General features: G+C 43.1%; 2 protein-coding genes across 5 annotated transcripts in view; one reads left to right on the top strand and one right to left on the bottom strand.

Moving 5' to 3' along the window:
• LOC126253031 (bromodomain-containing protein 8) overlaps positions 1-25989 on the bottom strand; it is a 279380-nt gene extending 253391 nt beyond the window's left edge. For all 3 annotated transcript variants that reach the window (XM_049954097.1, XM_049954098.1, XM_049954099.1), the window contains exons 1-3: positions 25822-25989; positions 25632-25725; positions 3897-4093 (exon numbers count right to left, since the gene is read on the bottom strand). In XM_049954097.1, the coding sequence (XP_049810054.1) occupies positions 3897-4093; positions 25632-25725; positions 25822-25840 (310 nt within the window). In that variant the 5' untranslated portion in view covers positions 25841-25989. The remainder of the gene's footprint in view (positions 1-3896; positions 4094-25631; positions 25726-25821) is intronic.
• A 305-nt stretch (positions 25990-26294) lies between these two features.
• Positions 26295-26728, top strand: part of LOC126253032 (nicotinamide/nicotinic acid mononucleotide adenylyltransferase 1) — a 126506-nt gene continuing 126072 nt past the window's right edge. The window contains exon 1 of one of the 2 annotated variants that reach the window (XM_049954100.1): positions 26295-26722. In XM_049954100.1, coding sequence (XP_049810057.1) covers positions 26647-26722 — 76 coding nt within the window. In that variant the 5' untranslated portion in view covers positions 26295-26646. The remainder of the gene's footprint in view (positions 26723-26728) is intronic. The other variant, XM_049954101.1, reaches the window with a different exon arrangement.

Below are 26728 nucleotides of genomic sequence, written 5' to 3'. Positions count from 1 at the left end.
GGAAAAAAAACTGCTGCAATTCCACTGGAGGATGACATTGTGAGACTGGGAAGGCATGGAACATTCAATGAGACAGTTTACGCCTGCTGCCAACGATTTATTGCCTGAGGAGTCTATATCCATTGTGTCTGAGGGTCTGGCGAGATTTAGGTCCTCAGCGGACGCCAAAATCTCCACACCATCCTCAGCCGCAGAGCTTGTAGGTAGTGGTGGTGTGGGTGCCACTGCGATTTCCTTGATCTTAGGAGTTTTCTTTTTGGATTTCTCTCACTGCTCCTTGGGTTTACCTGTCTGGGAGAACTACACTGGCTCAGTCTCCGGGACTGAGAATGAACGTGAAGCCCTATGACCAGCTGCTTTTGGGCTCTTCAGCCACTGGCAGGTGTCGTCTTTCCCACTAGAAGAAACCTGGGAAGGGAGTGACCCAAGGGACCCCTTCCTAGTGAGAGAAGCCGAGGAAGACTTAAGCTTCTCCGCCTTAGAAGTGGGGACAGACGTCTCCGATGGTTGGGGGGGGAGGAGGGGGGGGGGGGGGAGTGTTTCCCAAAGTAGGTGGCGCAGTAGCAACAGGGAGGGAAATGCCACCCCCACCCACCATCAAGGGGGCAGGTGTAGTCTTCTGGCTCAGAGAGGTGACTGGGGTTGTGGGAGCTAATGGTGCCAGAACTGTTCTAGCGGTGGCGTCAGATGATGTCATATACACACTGTGCAGGCGTTCAAATTTTCTCTTAGCCTCAGTGTAGGTCAGTCTGTCAAGGGTCTTGTACTCCATGATTTTCCTTTCTTTCTGGAGAATCCTGCATTCAGGTGAGCAAGGCGAACCGTGCTCTCCACAGTTGACATAAATGGGAGGCGGGGCACATGGAGTACTGGGATGAGATGGGCATCCGCAATCTCGGCATGTGACACTGGAAGTACAGCGGGAAGACATATGGCCCAATTTCCAGCACTTAAAGTACCACATCAGGGGAGGAATATAGGGCTTTACATCACACCGGTAGACTATCACCTTGACCTTCTCAGGCAATGTAACACCATCAAAGTCCAATATGAGGGCACTGATGGCAACCTGATTATCCTTGGAATCCCGGTGGACATGCCGGATGAAATGTACACCTCGCCGCTCTAAATTGGCGTGCAGCTCATCATCGGACTGCAAGAGATCTCTGCGAAATATGATACCCTGGACCATATTTAAGCTCTTATGGGATGTGATGGTTACAGAAGCATCCACAAGCGAGAAACTCCCGTGACTGGGCAGAGGATGCTGTTTTGATCAAGATTGACCCAAATCTCACTTTGGACAAGCCCTCCACCTCCCCAAACTTGTCATCTAAATGCTCAACAAAAAACTGAGGCTTCATCGTCATGAAAGATTCCCCATCGGCTCTCGAACATACAAGGTACTGGGGCGAATAATATCCGCTGCCATCCTTAGCCTGACGTTCCTCCCATGGTGTGGCCAGGGAGGGGAACGATTTGGGGTCGTACTTCTGTGTGTTGAATTGAGCTCATGAACACTTAGAGACTGTTGGTGTTTCACCACCAGCAAGAGATGATGGACTACGCTTCATTGCATGTCATCTACCCTGATGCCACCCACTCCTACTAGGGGCGCTCCCCACAGGCACCACCCAGCTGCAGCAAAGGCCACCTGGCAGGATGGCCATTGCCGAGAGTCCCAATGCCCCAGGGGGATGGGCATCTACCCCTTGGCATACGTGGGGAGTTAACGGCGCAGGCATCAGCAGAGCCTGTGTGGTCAGGGGACTACAACCAACAGGGTACATGGCAGCCCCACCACAACGGACTGGCTACTGTGCTGGATATCAGGTGCAAAGAAGTCCATATTCATCGTTGATGCAGAAATCGCCACTGCATAGTGCATGGTGGAAAATTCACCCAGGAAGTTGTCCTCGCCCAAGAGATTGAGAATTGGCAGGACTGCAATGCGACGATGAGCATGTGGGCTAAAGATCTCAATGCACGATGGACACGATGCACCTTGTAAGGCGCCCTTCCCCAATTGGCTCGCTCTTCAGGAAAATTTTGAATAATGGAGGTCAGACCCTACAGGGAACCATCACATAAAAACCAAAATGTGTGAAACTCCTTTTAGTCGCCTCGTGTGACAGGCGGGAATACCTCAGGCCTATTCTAACCCCCGGACCCGCAGGGGGGGAATAGTACATCTGAACCATATTGTATCAAATTTACTATGAAAGTAGTAGACACATAAGTTACAAACAATCATGATGGAATTAGTTAATTTCTTTTGCAACACGAGTAACAAAATTAGGCATTTGCATTTCCTGGATGGAGACTGGTGTAAATGCGTTCACTGTCATAGTATGTTATTGAATTGTTAATGCTCTATCCAGCCTCCGTTATTCCTAATTACCAGAAAAATTCTCTTCAGCACTGATTTTGTTAGGGTTTTTAGTTCTTTCAGTGAAATTGTCACCCAGTCTTCTCCTATCACACTTTTCAGCTCACGTGAAGCCTCATACTGCCTTCCACTGTGATAAACATGACTTGCAAGTATTCCCCAATGGTTTTTCACAGGGTTCATATCCAAACTACATGCAGGCCATGGCAAGAAATTGGTATCTTTATCTTCAAACCACTTTTGGCTGTAGCAGAAACATGCACAAATGCATTATCTTTTTGAAAAATTAGAATTTCGTTCCCTCGGTCCTCATACATTGTAATAAATTCTGTCTCTAGCATCACAGTGTACATGTTGGAACTCATTCTAGTGTTCAGCCAAGCAATGCATTATTTACCTTTAATGAAGAAGGCTGCCCAAAACTTAACACTCCTACCACCAACATTTCTCCTCATTCTTACCTGCTGCACTGTTCTCATATCATGCCAATAATACTGAAATCCATGCAGCCTATCTAAATTAAGTTGCTTCTCATCACTTTACATCACCTTATCCCATTCTGAAGTCCATGATGTATGTTTTTCAGCACACTCCGATCTAGCATATTTTTGCTACGGTGTTAGAGCAAGCTACTGCAGTAGTTTCTTGAATGTAAGATGTTTGTCATTCGACAAAATTTGTCATATACACCTGACAGTTACTGACAACCATAAATCAGTAACAAATTGAGAAGAATAACAGTTTGTGGGGCTCTTGCTTTAGGCAAAAGGGACCGTCCTGATGCCTCAACTAATTTTCTACTTAACCTGTATCTTACATTCTGTCTATACCACACGTCTTATCTAACCAAATTATCAATTATTCTACTTGAACAACTTCTTAGCAATATGGAGATTAGGGAATCCCATTTCCTTGTATATGCTGATTTTTGCTTTTTTCATCTCAAGCTGTTTTCCACATGGCACTTTTACAACCATGGTTTATGTGCTTTACACACACTGTCACTAATGGTACCTGTTTCCTATCAGCAGTAGAGGCACATATGCACACATTAAACCACACATTAAACCACACAAAGCCAACTGCCTTTATATATATTGAGTTCCACCCTCTACCACTTTAATCGTTCATATCTTGTCATATACTGTATTACAGACATGAAATGTGATGCCATTTCACTGCATTTGTCAGTATACTGGACCTCATACTATCGTGTATACACTGTGCACAACTATTCCTGGCAACACTCAATTTTCCTACAAATATCCATGCATTTATACTGATTTTTTGCATTGTTTTCCTTGCACACATAAACCAAGCATGCTCAAATGTCACCAACGAATGTTCCAGTTCCAAAGCATGACACATGAGTGGGCACAGTAGTTGATTTTTTGGTGTATGAAAGAGTGTAAAAACAGAGACATTACATGAAATCGATTCACAAATCTTCTACATGGCTAAAATGTACTACAGTGCTACAAAAATATTAATTTTCTATTTTTCTTACCATTAGTCAGTTTCCTCACAATACTCTCCCCAGGTGTTTCTACGTGGACTTCTCCTTTTTCACTGCGCTTTTTCCTTTTGGGTGTTTCGACGTTCTCCAGCAACATTGAATACTGAACAGCACAGTTCTTCTGAGAGAACCAATCAGGAGGTCTGTTCGGCTCACCAAACATACGCAGTGAACGGCTAACAGACATCCTGAAGTTGCAAAAACACAATAGCATCATTACAGAGAAATGTGGTGTCGTCAAACATTCATTCAGTGAAAAAAATTTATGTCTGCAACATTTAATATTTCTTATTTCCAAATCAACTGTTCAGGCTAACAAAAGTTTCAACTCTCAAAGACATGTGATTTCAAAGTTTACCAGATTCTTATACATTAGTATAACACCGACATGCTTCTGCACACTACTTAAGCTCTAAAGTAAGGGAAGTGGCGAAATAACTGATCACCAAAACAGTTGTTCTGTGGTCTATTAACTTTTTCAACTTTTCTTCAAACAGCAAGTAATTTATAGGCACTGCATTGCACTGAACTGGTATTTGAATGTTGTGCAGGGGCAGTTGAATTTAGTGAAACTAAACTTCTAATTGTTGTTGTTTACAGATCCCCTAACTTTGACTTCAGAGAGAGGGTTCTTGGTTCACTTTACAGGAAGTACCGAAAGTTAGTTGTATGTAGTGACTTCAATATTAATTTTGTATGCAACTGCGCAAGAAAAAGGATGTTGGAAGACCTCCTAAACTCATATGATCAGATGCACACTTTTTACACACAACCACTGTGCAGGTGATCAGTAGCATAGCCATACACAACATTTTTATTCATTCTTCATTATGAGATGGGCATTCTGTTAGAAAAAGGGCGAATGGCCTTACAGACAATGATGCACAAATTTTAAGTATAAACTGTTTTTGTACTCCAATAAATGACATATATAATAACAAACTATGTAGAAAAGCTAATCCAATGGCAATAGAGTGTTTCTTATACCTGGTTAGAGGAACAAGAGTGGCAGGATGTTTATAGTGCCGATACTATAGACGACAAATATAATGCTTTCCTTAACATATTTATCATGCTCTCTGAAAGCTGCTTTCCATTAAAATGTTCTAAACAGGGTACTAGTAGTAAAGGCAGCCTGTGTGGCTGATTAGTGGGAAAGGATATCATGTAGAACAAAGTGGGAATTATATCAAAATGTTAGAAGTAGTCACAATCGAGCTACAGTAGCCCATTAGAAACAATACTGTAAGGTGCTTAAAAATGTTAATGAGAAGGCAAAGAGTACGTGGTATGCAAACAGAATAGTTCATTCACAGGGTAAAATTATAACCATATGGTCAGTTTTAAAGGAAGTGTCTTGTCAGCAGCACAAGGTGGACAATATAAAATCAGTTAGTAGTAAAAATATTTATGTTACTGATAAGTCAGATATATGTGCAGTACTTAACAGTCACTTTCTGAGCTAATTAAATAAAAACTTAGTTTCCTACAGGGAATCTTATAACTCACTCGGATAATGCCTTTCAAAGACTGATGTCTGAAATACTCCTTTGTGATACTGTCGAGGGCAAGACTAAGTCAATAATTAAACCACTGAAACTCTGAAGACTGACGGACTTATGAATACGATGGAGTGCCTTCAAGAATTATAAAGTATTGTGCTGCACGTGTTAGCTCTGTACTTAGCCATATTTGTAAATTTTCCTTTAAGAATGGCCAGTTTCCTGAACCATTAAAGTACTCAGTAGTAAAGCCACTTTATAAAAAGGGAGAGATGGACAATGTAGACAATTTTAGACCTATTTCTATGTCATCAGTGTTTGATAAAGTTATTGAAAAGGCTAAGTAAGTAAGGATAATTGATCATTTTATTTCACATAATTTATTATCAAATGTACAGTTTGGCTTTAGAAGTGCTTTAACAATTGAAAATGCTATATTCTCTTTTCTGTGTGAGGTACTGGATGGATTAAACAAAAGGTTTTGAACGCTAGGCATCTTTTTTGATTGTGTTGATCACAAAATATTGCTCCAGGATTTGGACTATTACGGAATACGGGGATTAGCTCACAATTGATTCAACTCTTATTTTTAACACCAGGCAGCAAAAGATCATTATTCACAGTTTGAGAATGGCTGTGATGTGGGGTCTGAGTGGGGCACAGTCAAATAGGGGGTGCCCAGGGATCAGTGCTAGAGCCACTCCTGTTCCTTATTTATATAAAATGATATGCCCTCTAGTATTGCAGGTAATTCTAAAATATTTCTGTTTGCCGATGACAGTAGCTTGGTAGTAAAGGATGTTGTGTGCAACATTGGCTGTTTCAAATAGTGCAGTTCACGACATACATTCATGATTTGTAGAAAATAAACTAATGCTAAATCACTGTAAGGCTCCGGTTTTACTGTTTCTAACACACAATTCAACAAAAGCATATGTTTTAATTCCATAGAATGGGCATGTGATTAGTGAAACTGAGCAGTTGATATTCCTAGGTGTTCAGACAGATAGTAAACAGTCGTGGAAAGCTCAATTTCAGGATCTTATTCAATGGCTTAATGTTGCCATTTTTGCTATTCGAAGGGTATCTGAAGTGAGTGACAGTTCAACACGAAAAGTAGTCTACTTTGCTTGTTTTCATTCACTTATGTCATATGGTATTATATTTTGGGGGTAACTCTTCCCATTCTCAAAGGATATTTTTGGCTCAGAAACAGGCAGTTCAGGCAATAAGTGGTATAAGTTCGCAAACCTATTGTCGACCCGTGTTCAATAGTCTGCCTTTCTGGAGGTGGGAAACCAGGAGATTGGATAGTTTTTTGAGGTGGAGGGTGGCATGCTGTTCTAATTTGCGGTTGGCCTGTAGGAGGATGCTCTGAACAGCCGGTGTGGATGTGGGAGAGGAAAGATTGAGGACTTTTATTAAGGATAGGAGTTGACGGGTGTGTTCATTGGCTGAATTGATGTGTAGGTGAAGGATTAGGTGGGTGAGGGCTATGGATTGTTCAGTTTGGAACTGGTATAGGGACTCATGGAAAGAGGCCTTTGGGGGTAATGCCAAATGTCAGACAATCCTGAGTAAATAAAATATGACAGCTGCCACCCAGTCCATATCAAACGGTCCCTTCCCTAGAGCTTAGGTCTTTGTGGCAAACGAATCTGCTCCACTCCTGAATCCCTGAACCATTACACCAATAAACTGAAAACAGCTTTCGCATCCCGCAACTACCCTCCCGATCTGGTACAGAAGCAAAAAGCTAGAGCCACTTCCTCATCCCCTCAAACCCAGAACCTCCCAAAGAAGAACCCCAAAAGTGTCCCACTTGTGACAGGATGCTTTCCAGGACTGGATCAGACTATGAATGTAGCTCTCCAGCAGGGATACGACTTCCTCAAATCCTGCCCTGAAATGAGATCCATCCTTCATGAAATCCTCGCCACTCCACCAAGAGTGTCTTTCCGCCGTCCACCTAACCTTCGTAACTTCTTAGTTCATCCCTATGAAATCCCCAAACCACCTTCCCTACCCTCTGGCTCCTACCCTTGTAACCGCCCCCGATGTAAAACCTGTCCCATGCACCCTCCCACCACCACCTACTCCAGTCCTGTAACCCGGAAGGTGTACACGATCAAAGGCAGAGCCACGTGTGAAAGCCCCCACGTGATCTACCAACTGACCTGCCTACACTGTGACGCATTCTATGTGGGAATGACCAGCAACAAACTGTCCATTTGCATGAATGGACACAGGCAGACAGTGTTTGTTGGTAGTGAGGATCACCCTGTGGCTAAACATGCCTTGGTGCACGGTCACCACATCTTGGCACAGTGTTACACCATCCGGGTTATCTGGACACTTCCCACTGACACCATCCTATCAGAACTCCGGAGATGGGAACTTGCCCTTCCATATATTCTCTCTTCCCGTTACCTACCAGGCCTCAACCTCCACTAAATTCAAGTTGGCGCCGCATGTACCTCACCTGTCATTCAACAACATCTTTGCCTCTGTACTTCCGCCTCGACTGACATCTCTGCCCAACCTCTTTGCATTTACACATGTCTGCTTGTGTCTGTATATGTGCCGGTGTGTGTGTGTGTGTGTGTGTGTGTGTGTGTGTGTGTGTGTGTGTGTGTGTGTGTGTAAATGAAATTAAAAAAAAATAGGAAAACTAGTGAAACTAATCTGTGACAAAGTATCTTCAAACTACAATCTAGGCGACAAACATCTCAAAATCTATATCATGCAGTCGCGGTCAAAATTAAATATTTTTGTTTCAAAGATAAAATAATAAAGGTAAATTTAGTAACCCTGTTGGATGGGCAGATGTATGATACAAATGTATTGATATCTGTAACATCACATCTGGCAAGTGTGACAATGGCAGAAAGACAACCACTATTGCAAGCCAGTCATGTGAGCCCTCACAGTGAATAAAAGGTCATCCATTGATCACCTTTACCTCAGTTTTGGTGTTACCAATTGTTGCTACAAGTGGAGTCCACAGCTCCAATTGTACATCGTGTGTATGGTGCAACGGACCCTGAACTTTATGTTTCAACCACACCTTGCTAGTATAGAATTTTACTTATGAAATATGTCTTAACCAGCTGGAAACAACATCTTCTCTGTAGCAATTCAGAGAGTAATGTGTTATTTGCTTATTTATGTTGATATATGTTCTCGGCATATTCCAATGATAAAATGTACGCAGGTGTTCATCTGAGTAGTGGCATCATCTTGCTGCCACATTTCAATGGGTTTTGTACCAGTCATCTTCAGGCGAATTGAAATGTTGCCACAAGACAAAGCCACCACTCGGCTGATCAACCGAAAAGATTTTATCATTAATAAATGTTGCACACAAAGTTACAAATTTGAATACCAGCAATCCAGTGGAAAGTTACATAATCTAAAACTTTGAGGACTATCAAGCACACAGGATTACACTGGTGGCTAAAGGGCACATATGACTTGTCAAAAATCTGTATAATCACAGTGCTCCTGTACTGTAAAGGAAAGCAATCCTTTTTTCACTTGCGTCATCAAGGCAAGAAATTCCAATCTAAAGAAAAATAATTCAGCATTTGTATTTAAAAATACCTTCTGAATATGGATTTGTTGGTTCAGAAGTTAAGTCACATTAATCTAAAACTACAAAAAGAACTGATTTCTTTGTTTATAAATGACACTGTTAAAAAAATTATCTGCAGGATTCTGGAAATATATGCTGATATTTCCTTTCGTACTGAGACTCTGCGGATGATTATCTTTGTAGTCATGAAATGAAACTGAAAAACCACAATTTTGTGGCAGTGAAAATACATTATGTGAATAACGGAGAAAAGAAGTAGAGGTGATGCTTAAAATACCCCAGTATCTCTGTCCAGGGCCAAGCAACCATCTACGCAATATTCTTTTGGCACTGCTCTCAAATCTACATCTACATGATGAAGGGAAACTGGCATATTTCATATTTCTAGATTTCTGAAAAACATCTGACATGGTGCACCACTGCAGGCTGTTAGCAAAGGACTGAGCATAGGGAACACATTCCCAGAAAGTGAATGGCTCAAATGCTCCCTAAGTGGTAGAATACAGAATGCCGTCCTCGACAGTTTGTGTTCATCACCGTCTAAGATACCATCAGAATTGCCCCAGGGAAGTGTGATATGACCACTCTTTTTGTCTATATAAAAAAAGTGATCTGACAAATAGGGTGACCAGCAATCTTTAAATGTTTGCTATAGTATACGCAGAAGTTACCGTCACCGAGTGACAGGCGAAGGACACAAGATGACTTTGACAGATTTGTGTTTGGTGTGCTCTAAGTACAGAAAAATGTAAATTAGAGTAAAAAAAAATCCTGTTATGTTTTAATACAATAATCTTGCAATTTTCAAATGCATATTAGCAGTATGCTGCCTGACACTGTCATATCGATTAAATCTCCACAGTTGAATACTGTAAGAAGATTCCTGACAGTTATAGCGCACTGGACACAACAGCTTTGCTTGCCCGCAGCAGCTACGTATGTTAGAGCTGCCGGGGCTCTGTAGACAGGTGTTGTTTTCTTGCTAGCAGCTATCTGCTGTTCGTAGTTTAAAGCTGGCAATAGTGCTGCCAGCTGTTTGGGATCAATTTACACCAACTCAGCTAATAAGGAAGACAAGTGGTCAACTTCAGTTTATTGAGAAGCGTAGCTCATCGATGAAGGAGACCACATATACAACACCAGTGTGACTCATTCTTGAGTATTGCTCAAGTAATGGGATCCCCACCATGTCGGATCAAAGGAATACATTGAATCAATTTGGAATGGAGCTGCCAGATTAATTAACATTATATTTGATCAGAATGTGAGTATTAGATGCTTTGTGAACTTAAGTGGGTATCACTAGAGGGAAAAATGGTGTTCTTTTCGTGACGCATCAGTTTGGACATTTATAGAGGACCAGCATTTGCAGATCACTGCAGAACAATTGTACTGCCACCAAATATATGTTTTGTGTAAGTACTTGAAAACAAGATGAGAAAAATTAGGGTTGGACAGAGGCATACAGACAGTCATTTCTCCCCTCAGTCCATTTGTGAGTAGACTTGGAAAGGGAATGACTAATAGAGGGACAGGGTACCCTCTGCCACTCATGATATGACGGTAAGTTCTACAAGTCATATATAAGTGTTCAGTAGAGGTTTCTTAGCTAAATCTTCTTATGTCATTCTGACTTCTTTTATTTTATAGCAAGGATCATTTCTCCAAATGAAGCTGAAAGTCAACAAAATATTTTGGCATTTGGAGCAGAAACTTTGTGACCGAAATATCTTGCCTCAACAAAAGATGCCTCTAATTTAATGACTGCCAGCCCAATTTCCTACCTTATTTCATGATAATATGAAATGAGGTGCTCTCCTTTAAACTACCTGTGCTGGAAACCGGTCACTCAAAAGAACCTCATCACAATGTTGAGTATGTTGCGCAATAGAAGCTACAGTTCTTCCATTCCAAGGAATTTTCATACTGGGTTCACTTTTAACCCTTTTAATTGCCTGATGGGTCCAAAATGGTGGATCACTTATTAGTCCCTTGGCATATATGTCAAGATGGGTTGTTAGTCATCTCACATGGAAGACGTACTTTCATGTGCTCCATGTTTTTCACTACTTTTAGTGAGATAAACTGGCATGACAGTGTTCATCTTTGCCATGATAGGGTAGAAGGCAACAAGAAATCCACAATCCATGAATTTCACAGTTTTACTGATGTACTTACAAGCTGACTTCTGGCTTCTACTTTTTTGTAAAAGTGAGATTACATGTGTCAGGTACAGTTAGTTTGAAAGATCTAGAGCCTAACATTTTAAATACAATTTTAAGAGCTATTCATGTTTCATATCCATTGTCTTTCTCTGATTGTATAAAACTTGTGTGTGCCATGATGTATCATGTATTTTCAAACTCTGAAAAAAAAAACATAATTAGTACTTGCTATATCATTAGTTGCAATCTACATTCATGTTTCATATCATTTTTGGCTACAGTACCCTCATTCTCTCTATTTTCAGAGTATATCTACACTAATACAGTTGTGTTTCAGAAAATTTTGAAAGTTTATGATTGTCGTGCATAACATATTTTGCAGGGTATGAGCTACAGCTGCACATTCTACAAATTTCAGCAGTAATATTTGTTTGGGAAAATCATTCCCTAAGCCAAAATGTGGTTACTTATGCAATCAGTGCAATATTTCCATTTTTTTTCCCACTCCATGAGTAATCTGTTCTAACGAAACATTTGGAAATTTAGATCATGACATTACAAAGTTGCTGCTGTTGTGTATATATAGTATACTCTGTACATATAATAACTGTCATATGGTGTTACAACTACTTTTATCTATTGCTAGCAGCATATATTGTCTCCCTTTTCTCATAAACTTCTATTTTCAAGTTCGCTGGTGAGCGCAACACTGACAACATAAATGTTAAGAGACTCAAAAGTTGCTGATATCATCAATTCCTTCCCTTCCCTTTCTCCATCCTCCACTGTCAATTTACATAAAATGTATCACAGCTGCAGATTCTGCATGGTGTCTGCTCTTTTGAACATGTCTGAAAGAACAGACACCATGCATTCACACAGTTCTAAGTAGTTTGAGGCAATCTGTAAATCTTATAACTGGTTTTTCCTTTTGTTATAACAAAACTCACTTTGTTGGGTGTTAATCATTTAAGTTCTTACAGGGGACGTTCAGTCCTTAAAGTGTAACAGATCTCCATATTAAAAAGGAAAGCAGCAAACTTGTTGTCAAGTTATTTGTTTACTGTTCCGAAAAACATTGCACCAGCCACAATGTAGCCCCACTGTGAATGCCAGTCTACAATTCAATGTGGGTAAGCTGCTGCTCACACGTAGTTTGAAATCAATCCACCTACTGTCATGTTTGGGAGATACTGTGAATGAGTGTATTCAGAGAGCTACTGAGACGCCCATGCCAGACATCTCTGAGGTTTCACAAGTACTATCATCTCCTGCAGATATTGACTCATTTCCATTAAGTACATGATCTAGCACTATTTGTCGGTATGACTGTGAGTGGTGCATTAGTGGCAGGTCTAACAATCCTATACAGGTGTGGCAGGGGCCACGAAGTGCACTTTTAAGCGCTGTCTCTCACAGAAACTGAGCCAGTGTGATACACTTCACTTATTGAGACATCTGCTACATGTCCTGCCAGAGGGAAGCAAGTGCAAAAGGACATGGATCTGTTAATTGTCTGCAGTTCAAACACATGGCAGATAATGGTCTCCATTACAGAAATGTCAGCAAGGACTAGGCAGGATCACTTTGTGAAATCAGGGTGTATGCTTGGAGATCTCATTTAACATGTTGAAGAGGCTGTTCCAACAGTCACTTATGAAATAGGATGCAACAAACTGCAGAGGGTGTCAAGTTTTAACAAATTATGTCTGACTGCAAGGCTCCAAGATAATACTCGGACCATTCAAACGACTTGCACCCAAGATCAACAAGCCCACTATTATTCTTGAAATACCATCAAAGGTCTCAATCGCTTCGCTGTCCCCAGTGCTGATCATTGCCCCTTTTATGAGTCAAGTGGAAGATTTCTAAGGTTCTGCCACACATAGGCTGTGACTTCCTAAGCTTGTGACATATGATTGCAAACTGTATAGCCCCCAAAATGGGCAGGATTGCACTGCACATCAGAGGCTGCTACCCAGGCATCAGACTCTGTGTAGGGTGCACAAAAGAAGTGCTTTTTAAAATTTATTTTTATTTTAGACTGGGCAACTCAAAGTCAAGATAATGACAGCTTTAGAAGACCCCAAAGTATTAGTCAACAATCACCCAAAGAAAGGACTTCCATAGATGAGACACTTAAAATGCTGATGAATAATTGCCAAAACCTTCACAACAAAATCCTTGAATTTGAACAACTCCTAAAAAGCAGTGGAGATCACATAACATTAGGTTCAATAAGCTGACTAAAACCCAAATTGATAGCAGCAAGATTTTTGAGTTAATATAAGTGCATAAACAAAAATAGGCTAATGGGAAATGAAGATGGCGTATTTGTCGAGGTCAACAAGAAGCTCAAAACCACACACAGAAACAGACGCTGCATGCGAGACCATATGGGCGAGGCTCAGTATCATGAGTGGCCAGAAACTTCTTATTGGATTTTTCTGTAGACTGAAAGACCAACCTTCCGAAGTAACTGAGAAGCTGAGAGAAAACCTCAGCTTGCTAGTATATGTACCCCGGTAATACTGTCGCCAATTTGTTTAAGACATAGGAGTGTCTCATGAAAAAGCTGAATACCTAATTTGGCAGACATGAAGATAGATACCAACTATCCTATGAAAGCCCACAAACAAGGTTTCAAGAAGCAGTATTAAGAGACGAATCTATGAATATAATACACCCACCAACCTATAGCGCCCATGTGGACCCTGGGAAGAAAATTAGATTGATTACACAAGTGTAGAACGGAAAGAAATTGTAACATCTGGTACAATGGGAAGTACCTCCACATTCACTTCCAGTGGTTTGAAGAGTGTAGGCGTAGATGGGGAGGCTTAATTTTGGAATCTTCGGCATCTAACAGTTTCCCCTCCAATGTTTTCAAGTTGGTTTTCTCGATGTACGCACTTTCTTAGCACACAGCCTTTCTTTTCTATGAAAGGAGGGTGTGGATTTTGATGGAGATGTACTGCTTTCATTTCATGGTAGCTACTGGACATTTGTTTATTCACCTGGCATTATCTTCGGCTTTCAGAAAGAGTGATAGCCAAAGAAAGTGATGTCAATCAGTGGGAAGGACCATGGTTCCCTGGACTCATGTAGATGATCCCCATTTTCTGCAAGTTGCTTTGTCTCTACAGCTGATTTACATCTACTTACAGAGGCCCCTATTATTCACTGTAGGACTAATCTTCAATGATATCAATATTCAATAGCATTTAAATACACACTTCCTGCCCTAGTATGATCAACAGTAGATCTATATGACTAATCATCAGTGTCACGCACCACTTATAAACTCCGCCCACCCCATTGGTCTCTTCACAATCTTAAGAATGTTAGGGTATCTTTGGTTTTTTTTTTTATTTTTTTATTTTTTTATTTTGGTTTTAGGGCGCAAAACTGCTAAGGTCATTAGCGCCCGGTCCGTGACTGAGGAAAGAATAAAAACTGAAAATTGAAAACAGCAAAAATGGGAACGAAACTCAAAAAATTGGACACTAAAAGCAGAAACAAGGCTTAAAATTCCACTACAGAGAGGGGTTGATGGTCCCCGATAAAACTTCAAATGACTGGCGTCATTTCACTGTCACTAATAAACTGGAGAACGCGGTCGGCTGAGCGCGTGTCATCTGCTAAAATCGACGATAGATCAGGCGATAGCTGTAGACGGGAGCGTAACGGATTAAAATAGGGGCATTCAATTAAAAGGTGTCGTACCGTCCACAGCTGAGAGCAGTGGGGACAGAGTGGGGGAGGATCGCCGCTTAAAAGATGTCGATGGCTAAAAAGACAGTGCCCTATCCGGAGTCTAGCTAAAATTACCTCCTCCCGACGACGCGTTCGGGAGGAAGAGGTCCAAGCGCAAGGAAGGGCTTTCACTTCCCGCAATTTATTGCGGGGAAGTGTTGTCCAATGCGCATGCCATAAATGAGCAACTTTGCGACATAAACCGCTCCGTAGATCGGTGAAGGGAAGCGACTGAATAGCTGGCCGAGGAAGAGAAACTGCAGCCTTGGCTGCTATATCAGCCGCCTCATTCCCACAGATACCAGCGTGTCCCGGGAGCCAGAGGAACGCCACCGAGACGCCCCCCAGGTGGAGCAAGCGCAGACAGTCCTGAATCCGGTGGACCAGAGGGTGCACAGGGTAAAGAGCTTGGAGACTGAGGAGAGAGCTGAGAAAATCTGAGCAGATTACGTACTGTATCCGCTGATGGCGGCGGATGTAGTGGACAGCCTGGAGAACAGCGAAAAGCTCCGCAGTATAAACCGAACACTGGTCGGGAAGCCGAAAGTGATTTGGGGCGTCGCCAACAATATAGGCACTCCCTACACCCAACGATGTTTTCGAGCCGTCGGTGTAAATAAATGTGGCGTCCGTCATTTGTGCACATAGAGCAGCAAATGCCCGACGATAAACAAGTGAAGGTGTACCGTCCTTGGGAAATTGACAAAGATCACGGAGCAGACAGATCCGGGGACGCAGCCAAGGCGGTGCTGTACCCCAAGTTGTCAAGAAGGTTTTAGGAAAGCGGAAGGAAAGAGAATGGAGCAGTTGACGGAAGCGGACTCCCGGGGGTAGTAGGGAGGAGGAGCGGCCTGCATACCCTACATCAAATGAGGCGTCGAAAAAAGGGTCATGGGCTGGATTAGCAGGCATGGAAGACAGATGGCTAGCATAACGGCTCAGAAGGACCGCTCGCCAATTGGACAGCGGAGGTTCAGCAGTCTCGGCATAAAGGCTTTCCACAGGGCTAGTGTAAAAAGCTCCAGACGCTAAACGCAATCCACGGTGGTGGATAGAGTCGAGACGCCGAAGAATAGACGGCCGAGCAGAGGAGTAGACTATGCTTCCATAGTCCAATTTCGAGCGCACTAAGGCGCGATAGAGGCGGAGAAGGACCACTCGGTCCGCTCCCCAGGAGGTACCATTCAGGACACGGAGGGTGTTGAGCGTTCGCAGACAGCGAGCCGAAAGATAGGAAATGTGGGAGGACCAGCACAGTTTTCTGTCAAACATAAGACCCAAGAATTTAGTGACGTCTGAAAACGGAAGGTTGACAGGACCTAGATGTAAGGAGGGCGGAAGAAACTCCTTACGTCGCCAAAAATTAATACAAACGGTCTTACTGGGAGAAAAACGGAAGCCGGTTTCGAGGCTCCAAGAGTGGAGGCGATCGAGACATCCTTGAAGACGTCGTTCAACAAGGCTGGTCCGTTGAGAGCTGTAGTAGATCGCAAAATCGTCCACAAAGAGGGAGCCCGAGATGTCAGGAAGGAGACAATCCATAATTGGATTTATAGCGATGGCAAACAGTACAACACTCAGCACGGAGCCCTGGGGTACCCCGTTTTCTTGAGAGAAAGTACGGGAGAGAGTAGTGTTCACCCGCACCCGAAATGTTCGCTCTGCCATAAATTCGCGAAGAAAAAGGGGCAGCCGGCCTCGAAAGCCCCAAGAGAACAGTGTGCGGAGGATGCCTGTCCTCCAACAGGTATCGTATGCTCTCTCCAGATCAAAAAATATTGCTACCGTTTGGCGTTTCCGGAGAAAATTGTTCATGATATAAGTGGAGAGAGCAACAAGATGGTCAACTGCAGAGCGATGCTTTCGGAATCCGCATTGGGCAGGTGTTAAAAGACTGCGTGATTCCAGCCACCAAGCTAAACGGTAATTCACCATACGCTCCAAAATCTTACAGACACTACTCGTGAGAGAAATGGGGCGATAGCTAGAGGGGAGATGTTTGTCCTTTCCAGGTTTCGGAATGGGAACGACGATAGCTTCCCGCCATCGTCTGGGAAAGGTACTGTCGGTCCAAATTCGATTATAAAGGCGAAGGAGGTAACGCAGACTATGGGTTGATAAATGCAGCAACATTTGGACATGGATACCATCCGATCCAGGGGCGGAGGAGCGAGAAGAAGAGAGGGCATGTTGGAGTTCCCGCATGGAGAAAACAGTATTGTAGCTTTCGCGATTTTGAGAGGAGAAAGCAAGAGGTCGCACTTCCGCTGCACGTTTCTTCGGGAGAAACGCTGGCGGGTAATTTGAAGAGCTCGAAATCTCAGCAAAGTGCTGACCCAATGAGTTAGAAATTGCGACAGGGTCCACTAAGGTATCATGCGCGACAGTGAGCCCAGAGACCGGGGAGAAACTAGGCGCGCCTGAGAACCGTCTAAGCCGACTCCAAACTTCCGAGGAGGGAGTGAAGGTGTTAAATGAGCTAATAAAGAATTGCCAGCTTGCCTTCTTGCTATCGCGGATGACGCGACGGCATCGCGCACGGAGTTGCTTATAGCGGATACAGTTTGCCAAAGTAGGATGGTGACGGAAAATGCGAAGAGCACGTCGCCGCTCACGGATTGCGTCACGGCATGCCTCGTTCCACCAAGGAACTGGGGGGTGCCGGGGCAATTCGGAGGTGCGTGGTATTGAACGTTCCGCAGCGGTAAGAATAACGTCGGTAATATGTGTGACCTCATCGTCAACGCTGGGAAAGCGACGGTCATCGAATGTCGCTAGAGACGAAAAAAGTGTCCAATCGGCTTGGGCAAACTTCCAGCGTCGCGGGCGCATATATGGCAGTTGAGGCTGCAGCCTAAGGACACATGGAAAGTGGTCACTCGAGTGTGTATCATCAAGGGCGAACCATTCGAAGCGCCGAGCTAGCGGAACAGTACCGATCGCAAGGTCCAAATGAGAGAAATTTGTCGTGGAGGCAGACAAAAACGTGGGGACCCCAGTGTTGAGGCAAACTAGATCCGCTTGGTGGAAGACGTCTAGCAATAGGGAGCCACGTGGACAAGGATGTGGAGATCCCCAAAGCGGGTGGTGGGCATTGAAGTCCCCAACCAGCAAATAGGGGGGTGGAAGCTGACCAAGAAGATGAAGGAGATCAGCTCGTGCCATTGGTGTGGACGATGGAATGTATACAGTACAAAGAGAGAACGTGTATCCAGAAAGGGAAAGACGGACGGCGACAGCTTGGAAGGAACTGTCTAAGGGGATTGGATGATAATGGAGAGTATCATGGAGAAGAATCATGAGTCCTCCATGTGCTGGAGTGCCTTCCACAGAGGGGAGGTCATATCGGACGGACTGAAAATGAGGGAGAACAAAGCGGTCATTAGGACGCAGCTTTGTTTCCTGAAGACAGAAGATGACCGGCGAGTAGGATCGTAAGAGGATCGACAATTCATCCCGATTGGCTCGAATGCCGCGGATATTCCAGTGGATAATGGACATAGGGTGAACAGAAAATGGAGGAATGTAACCAAGGGTGCTGTCAACTCAACGACTGCTCAGAGCTTGCGACCGACAGCATGGAATGGCATTCAGCCGAAGGCAGAAGATCCTGATCCATAGGCTGGTCAGGAGCAGCTCCTGCCACCAGCGATCGGCCGGTTGACCGGCCACCAGCAGTGCGCCTCGGCGACACAGAAGACGGCCGAGGGCGATTTCCGCCAGGTGGCGCTGTGGATGGGACACGCCTTGGCGGAGAAGGAGAGGAACTGGGTTTCTTTGTAGCCTTCTTGGAAGTATGAGGTTTAGAGGAAGGAGGAACCGATGGTGGTGAAGTTGCCGTACGTAAAAACTCTTCACGAGTATGCTCTTTCTTCGAAGACTTGGTGTCGGACTTTTGGGCTCGAGGATTTAGTAGAACCCGACGAAGAGTGAGCCATAGAGTGGGCAGGCGAAAGTGGTGAAGTTGAACGGGCGATCTTTGCGCTGGCCGATCTGACGACCGTGGCACTAAAGGTGAGGTCGCAAGTTTGCGTGGCCGCCTCCTTTGTTGGCCGAGGAGTAGCAAGGACAGTGCTGTATTTGCCTGTCTGAGGCACGGTGGGCTGTCGAGTGGCGAATAATTTTCGAGCAGCAAAGGTCGACACCTTTTCCTTCACTCTTATTTCCTGGATTAGCTTTTCGTCCTTAAAAACTTGGCAATCTCTAGAGGATGCAGCGTGGTCACCCATACAGTTGATACAGCGAGGGGATGGAGGTGGACAAGCACCCTCATGGGCATCCCTGCCACAGGTAACACATTTGGCCGGATTAGAACAGGACTGGCTGGTGTGATTGAAGCGCTGGCACCGATAGCAACGCGTAGGGTTCGGGACGTAAGGACGAACGGAAATTATCTCATAGCCGGCTTTGATTTTCGATGGGAGTTGCACTTTGTCAAATGTCAAAAACACAGTGCGGGTTGGAATGATGTTCGTGCCAACCCTTTTCATAACCCTATGAACAGCCGTTACGCCCTGGTCTGACAGGTAGTGCTGAATTTCTTCGTCAGACAGTCCATCGAGGGAGCGTGTATAAACGACTCCACGCGAGGAATTTAAGGTACGGTGCGGTTCCACCCGGACAGGGAAAGTGTGTAGTAGTGAGGTACGCAGCAATTTTTGTGCCTGGAGGGCACTGTGTGTTTCTAGCAACAGGGTGCCATTCCGTAATCTGGAACAAGACTTTACAGGACCTGCAATTGCGTCGACACGTTTCTGAATAATGAAAGGGTTGACCGTGGAGAAGTCGTGACCTTCATCAGACCGAGAAACAACAAGGAACTGTGGCAACGATGGAAGAACTGACTGTGGTTGAGACTCAGTGAACTTACGTTTGTGAGCAGACATAGTGGAAGGTGAGGAAACCATTGCGGAAGAATCCCCCATGATTACCGGCGTCTCCGATGGCGCGCTCCTCCCTTGTGGGGGCCCTCTCTGAGGGCACTCCCGCCTTAGGTGATTGTTCACACCTCAGGTCACACCTCCCGACAAACGGACGGAGGGACCAATCGGCACTTTCGGAAGGTATCAGCTCGGGTAATCACCCCTCCCTGGGCCTGGCCGTTACCAGGGGGTACGTACGTGTCCTACCTGTCTACCCGGGGCGGGGAATTACGCGTTACCCCGTCACCGGCTACGCATGGAAGTGCGTGGGTTGGCCTTCAGACACGCACAGGGAGGAAGAAAGAGAAAGGGAAAGGAAAGAAGAGGTCTCAAACGCCGCAGCGGAGAAAAGGGTAGAGAGAAGAGGTAAGGAAAAGAGAAGGACAAAGGAAGGATGAAGACTTACAAGTAAGGAAGGCGAAGAATGTGGTACATTTACAAGCGTCCGTCTCCGGACGTAGGCACAAACCATTCCCCCAGAGGGGGAGAAAAGGAAGGAAAGAGCCAGAGGTGAGGGGGGGGGGGGCGAAGATGGGGGATGGGGAAGGATGCGGAAAGGGAAGGTATGCAGCCCGGAAAGGAAGGAGGGCCACATTAGCTCGGGGTCCCGTGCTCGCTACGCACGTGTCCACAAAAGAGTTGTGGACCCCCTGGGGGGGGTATCTTTGGTTGTAGGACACTAACCATCAGCTTTGAGCCATGATGTAGTTGCACTGTGCTGCAATGTGTTTTGTGACTTCATCAAGCTGCAGAGAGAGAGAGAGAGAGAGAGAGAGAGAGACTGGAAGTGAAATGCAATTGTAGAGACGCAGTGTATGAAATGGTGGCATGCTCGAGCAGTTTAATTATGCGATGGCGATGGATTTGTGAGAAGTGGTATTGTGTCATTTGGAGTGCTACAGTCATCATGATGTGGAGTGTATGAAATTGTGCCATGGCACAACTGAATATGTTGTCCAAAATGTTGTCATATGAAACAGAATATACTATAAAATTTAAACTGTACTCTTAGGTGCCTGCATAAGCACTGAGTAAGGGGATCAATATTTTTAATTAAATCATTGGAGAAGGTAGGTGGATCAATGTTTATTAATATATCAAACGTGCAACTATTATTAATAAAACATTGATTCACCTTCCCTCTTCTATGGTATAATTAAAAACATTGATCCACCTACCTTCTCCTATAATTTCATTAAAAAAACTGATCAACTTTCACCATTTATTGAAAACTATTTTCTCACTGGTACTGCTTTCCTGTCCTATCCAACTCATCAGTCATGATGTTCACTTCCCATCATTAACCACTCAAACAGTTACCAACTGTAACATGCAACACAAAAAGCCAATGACAGCTCAATTACACTTTTATTTTAAGGTTGATCTATATAGGTGAACTGGAGATTGGGATACCAGCTTTTGTAGTAGTTGTGGTAGGAGGAGGGGTGGGGGGCTGGTGTTATTGGTATCTGGTTTAGGGTTGAGCTATACAGGTAAACTGGAGACTGGGATAACAGCTTTTGTAGTTGCAGGGTGAGGGGAGGGAGAGGGGATACTGGTATAGGGTTGAGCTATACAGGTTAATTGGAGATTGGGATATCATGATCTTGCAGTGTATTCTGTATGGTTTTGTCAGGTTTTATTTTTGGGCAATTTCAAGTGGTTCTTTTCATTTTTCAGTCTTGCATCTTGAACCATGGTGGTGTTTTCATTACTGAATCTTTAGTTTCTCCCTGCCCAAAAGCCTATTTTCCTGCAGTTGTCCTGCTAATTTCATTGGGTTTAGCCAGTGTACTGGTTTGTGTAGTATTAATTTCTTCTGGTGTTACGATTGATGTTTTGGTCGCCATGTCAGATACACACAAACTAGGGGTTTATAGCATGGTGGTGATGTCACTGGTCATAGCAGATGGGTGGTATCCCAGTTTCCAGTAATTCTGAATATTAAACACTTATTACCAGTTCATTTATGCAGTGACTTATGCTCAGTTACCAGTTTCCATCCCTACAGATATGATAATTATTTGAAAATATTTTAAAAAATTAGGTTCTTAATTTAATAGGAAGATAATTTTACCATTACTTAAATTCTCAGCATACAATCATGGACCAATTGGCATCCACTCTCATGTAAAGAAAAATATGTGCAATTAACTTGCATGTAAAACTTAAATTAGTCAATAAAACCATTAATAGCGAATGTATAAACAACACTGTTAAAAATGAGTAGTGCACCAGAAGGTGGCCAAGAAGATATAAAGGAGGTACAAAATAGAAATCATTTTTAGGTGCTTAGTTACAACTAGATTTACATACCCAGCAATTAAGACTGGATCTGGGAGGTGAGAAATATGTTTATAATGGATTTAACACTGAATGTTGTCACAATGGACTGACACCAACTCTTCTGCTAAATCAGTGGCTGTCCTCTTTTTGCCACAAGAACCGAATACTGCTATACTTTGATATGGAATTCAGGTGTCAGGTGCAGTGTCCAATCTAAGTCTGGAATCAACAATCCACCCTAAGGTGTGTGACAGAGGAGGAGACAGAAGCTTCCAATTCCACCCACCTGCTTTGACCCATGACCTCGCCAATATGGTGGAAACGACCATTCTCCACATCTCCAATGTGACGCCTATCACATCATTACATAAACATGAAAACAAACACGAAAATACATTTAAAAACAACAAACATATCTTCCTCAAAAATTTTATGTAATCAAACTAATGGGACCAGCATGGTAAATTGGTAGTTTTTGGGTAGGGACAAAGCACACAAAACAACGACAGAAAAACAACACAAAAATCCCACATTCCACTACACTCACAATATCCACAGGAATTGTTCATTTCCCTTCACCTGCATAGCTCATCTGTAATTGTCGATAACACAAAATAAAAACCAACAACTCCAAAAACTATAATCAGACCGCAACTATTGATAACACAAAACCAACATTGAACGAACAAAAATTAGAATCGGACACTTCCCTTGACCGATATAGGTCAACTACGACTGACGATACCAAAACATAGAGCTAATACGACACATTGGAATCTGACACCTCCCTTGACCTATATAGGTCAATAACAGCTCATAATACTAAACCTCATCTACAACTACAAAAATTGGATCGAATACTTCACTTAAGCTACATAAATCAACCACAGGTGACGACACCAAAACATCAAACACCAACACCTGCGATAAGTAACACCGAACCAACAACACATGAAAAACTCCACAAAACATCAAAACTTGCGGACAATAGAGGGGAAAAAAAAACACCTACTACTTACCTGACACTACACACTATGTCAGCTACCCCAACCACACACAGCCCCCCTCCCCAAAAAAAACCCTCACAACCCAACCACAACCTACCAATCCCACCCCCCCCCACCCCCAAACACTTCACCCTTCCCCCCAAAAAACAAAAGTCCGCCATTAAATAAAAAACCACAAAACAAAAGAACTCAATCACTCACTACAACTCAAAAAGAACTGCCACAGAACAGTTTCTCCACAACATAATCACAAAATACCCACCACCCACTCAACCCACAGTTTTGTAATCTTTGAACTCTAAACTATGATTAACAACTAAATGATCGTAACCCCTCTTCCCCAATCCGCTATATGAAGAAAAAGCTTCTGACACTACCGTACTCCCCTCCTCTATATATTCTTGAATTAACCTCACCTATTCCCTCTTCATACACCCCTTGAAAACCCTGAAAACACAATCCGCATAACCCGCCCCCCTCCCCCAAAATAACAGCCCCCCCCCACACACCGATAAACAAACCGGCGACCTACCCCTCCCATATTTTCTCTTCCCAAACTGTGATTCATCTATCTCAACCACCATCCCTGGCCCACTCAACTTACCCCTACACTTCACATATTCTGAACACACTTGCCTACAAAAAAGAAAACCAATCTAAAACCATCCTCTCACTCACACCAGTCTTACGCATGCAAAAACTGATGGAAGATATATATCAAAAATAATAAGTCATCAAAACAACCGAGACTTCTCGAACCGGGTACCACGTCTAATGGAGTGTCAAAGGTTATCCCTTCGGCACCGCCACATGTAATAGTCCCTGGTCCAAGACGCCGGAGCTCTCACCAACCACATATTCTCTCTACAGACACTGCTCTTTACTATTTCAGCCAGCAGTCCAAACATCAGCAAAAACTTTATGAGGGACTTCATGTATTCTCCATCTCAGCACGCAACCTCGAACTGTTAAATTTCACTGTCATATCCATACCTAACAAAAGAAGCCACAAAATAAATTAAACGCATTAGTGCACAACAAACAGCAAAGCAATAACACCAATCAACACCGCAATCACATAAAAAAATTAATTGATAAATCACTGAAACCAAATTCAGTTCTTCAATCAGAGGCAATCCAAATTACTTCACAGTGCGACCAACAATGATCAAATGAACCCAATACACCACATAACACTCTGACCATACACACGCTCACCACCAGAGGACAATACACACGCTCACCACCAGACACCACCAACTGCAACAAGATGACATCTACAAACACAACCAACTCATAAACTTAACTCCACACCGTCATGACGTCACACCCCACGGGTCAAAGCACACTGGTGGGATCGTACACCTCGGTTGACCACTGTCACTTCCCCCCCCCCACCCACTCCTTTTCACACGCGGAAAATGATTGTTGGCAAGGCACTGTACAAGTTCAAATCTCTCCAATCTTACCTCTGTGGCTGGTTTCTGAAAAGTTATAGTTGTTTAATTTGACGAACAGAGTCAGTCACTTTGCCCAAGAACTACACAAAAATATTAAAATATGCTTCCTGTTTGTTGTCCTGCTATAGTATAGAGTTGTTCATCAATCTAGATTTAGGTTTTCTACAGTTTCCTTACATCACTTAAGGTAACACACAGAAGATTACTTTGAAAACAGAGTCAATTTTTCACCCTAACTTGGTATAAGTTTGTGCTCCATTGCCACCATCCTTATTGTCAACAGATCAGTAAGCACAGAAAATCTTTTCTAATTTGTGAAAATTGATAGGCCTATGCCTATTAAATAAGCATGCAGATGTAATAAAAATTACTGGTTATCACAAGCAGTAAATAACATACGATCAAAATCATGATAAGGAAGCAAATGTGGACTGAATGCAATCTGTAAATGGTGGCGTTAGATACAGGCTTATAACTGAAATCGAAATTAAACATGCCAAACAGATCACTAATGAATTACAATGACGCAAATTTCTCATTAGCATCAAGAGAAATAAGCAGTCTGAAACAGAAAATAGTTTTATGGCTGAATGTGAAGTCTATGAACGGCATATCTGTGCTGAAACACAAAGCAATACAGATAATAGTAGAATCATCTACTACATTAACGCACTTGGAGGTAGTTCCAAACAAAAAATGTCCCACATTCCTTAGCAGCATGATGAAAAAAAGTACTTTTTTTATGCAAATTGTTCAACTGAAACTGTGGATTTTTCTAGACACGTTTTTGTTCGTACTATACTCTGTCAAGGAAATATCAAGGCTCAACCTAAGCAGGCTCACAAAGTAAACTGAACGGGTACACTGGATAAAACTAGTATCATGATACATCTGCTTTACAGCTGCAGTGCATGCCACAGGAAATTCGTGTTGATACAGCCATACACCGTCTGGGGCTCGTGCTTTCATCCGTGCATTGCTTGAAAAAAAAAAAAAAAAAAAAAAAAAAAGAATTTTTGGAAGATTCACTGACCAGTTTTGGTCTCCACTGCGAAATACTGCTGATGCCAAACATAATCGTTCTCTTGTTGACCATCGGTCCATGGAAAATTTCTTAACATTTCCTCCTGAAACAAAAACAAAAATGTTTTCTATCAAGTGCAAGTGCCGGGATATAATATAAAGTTCACATTTACATGCACAAAAACTTAAGATGTATTTACTCTCCACTGCAGACGTCATAATGAACAATGTTACCCTCGACGTAAAGATCTACACGACAGACAAGTGATACACAAGAAACTAATCATTCGTCGCATCACTTTCCCAGCACCATCTCCCAACAAATTCGTTTACCAAACACAAGCACAGAGCATAATACATATACAACCAACTGCGCCTTCACAGATATTATTGTTTCGGAACGATTGTCAAGTGTTCCGCAGTTCAATGCGTAGATACTGGAAACAAATGCAGCATGCATGCAAACATTCGAAATGTTGAACTGGATTTTCCAGGGGTGTGAAATAAAACGTTATATCTTTAAAATAATCATTCTTAGCTAGATGCAATTGATGAAACTGGATTTCTTTCACATTCCTTTCCCATCCTCGATATTTTTCCATTTCATACAGCACACGGGGTGGCACTCCTTGTTCGACGGATTGGCGAAGAAATCGGATGACAACTGAATACTGAAGTGCGTAATACGTAGTCACTTAATACAAGCCAATGAAAACATAGCGCGGCTATCAACATTCGTACAAAAGAAATGATGCAACGTTCTTGAGTGATTACATAGCGAATCTGTATGCTTAATAATTTTTTTGCTGTGACAGGAACTATGTTGTGACCTAAACGAAGAGCGAACAACTTAACGCGTTTCTGCATTCATCTGTCTGTCAATATCAGTTATCTTGCCCACGGAAGGACATCAGAGTATATGATCTCTGGGGTAATAATCAGCTCTCAGCTGATGTTTCACCCGGTACTTTGGGGTATAACAATTTTTGCGTTCTTGTGGTGTTGTTGAATGTTTCGAACTGGAAATGACGCAAACGAAAGTGTTGCTCGTTGCTTGTGGGGCATACAATCCTCCCACACATATGCACCTCCGAATGTTTGGTAAGA

Source organism: Schistocerca nitens, chromosome 4 (assembly GCF_023898315.1).
Source record: "Schistocerca nitens isolate TAMUIC-IGC-003100 chromosome 4, iqSchNite1.1, whole genome shotgun sequence".
Lineage (NCBI taxonomy): Eukaryota > Metazoa > Arthropoda > Insecta > Orthoptera > Acrididae > Schistocerca > Schistocerca nitens.
The sequence above is the reverse complement of the archived record's forward strand: the minus strand, read 5'-3'. Positions and strand labels throughout refer to the sequence as shown.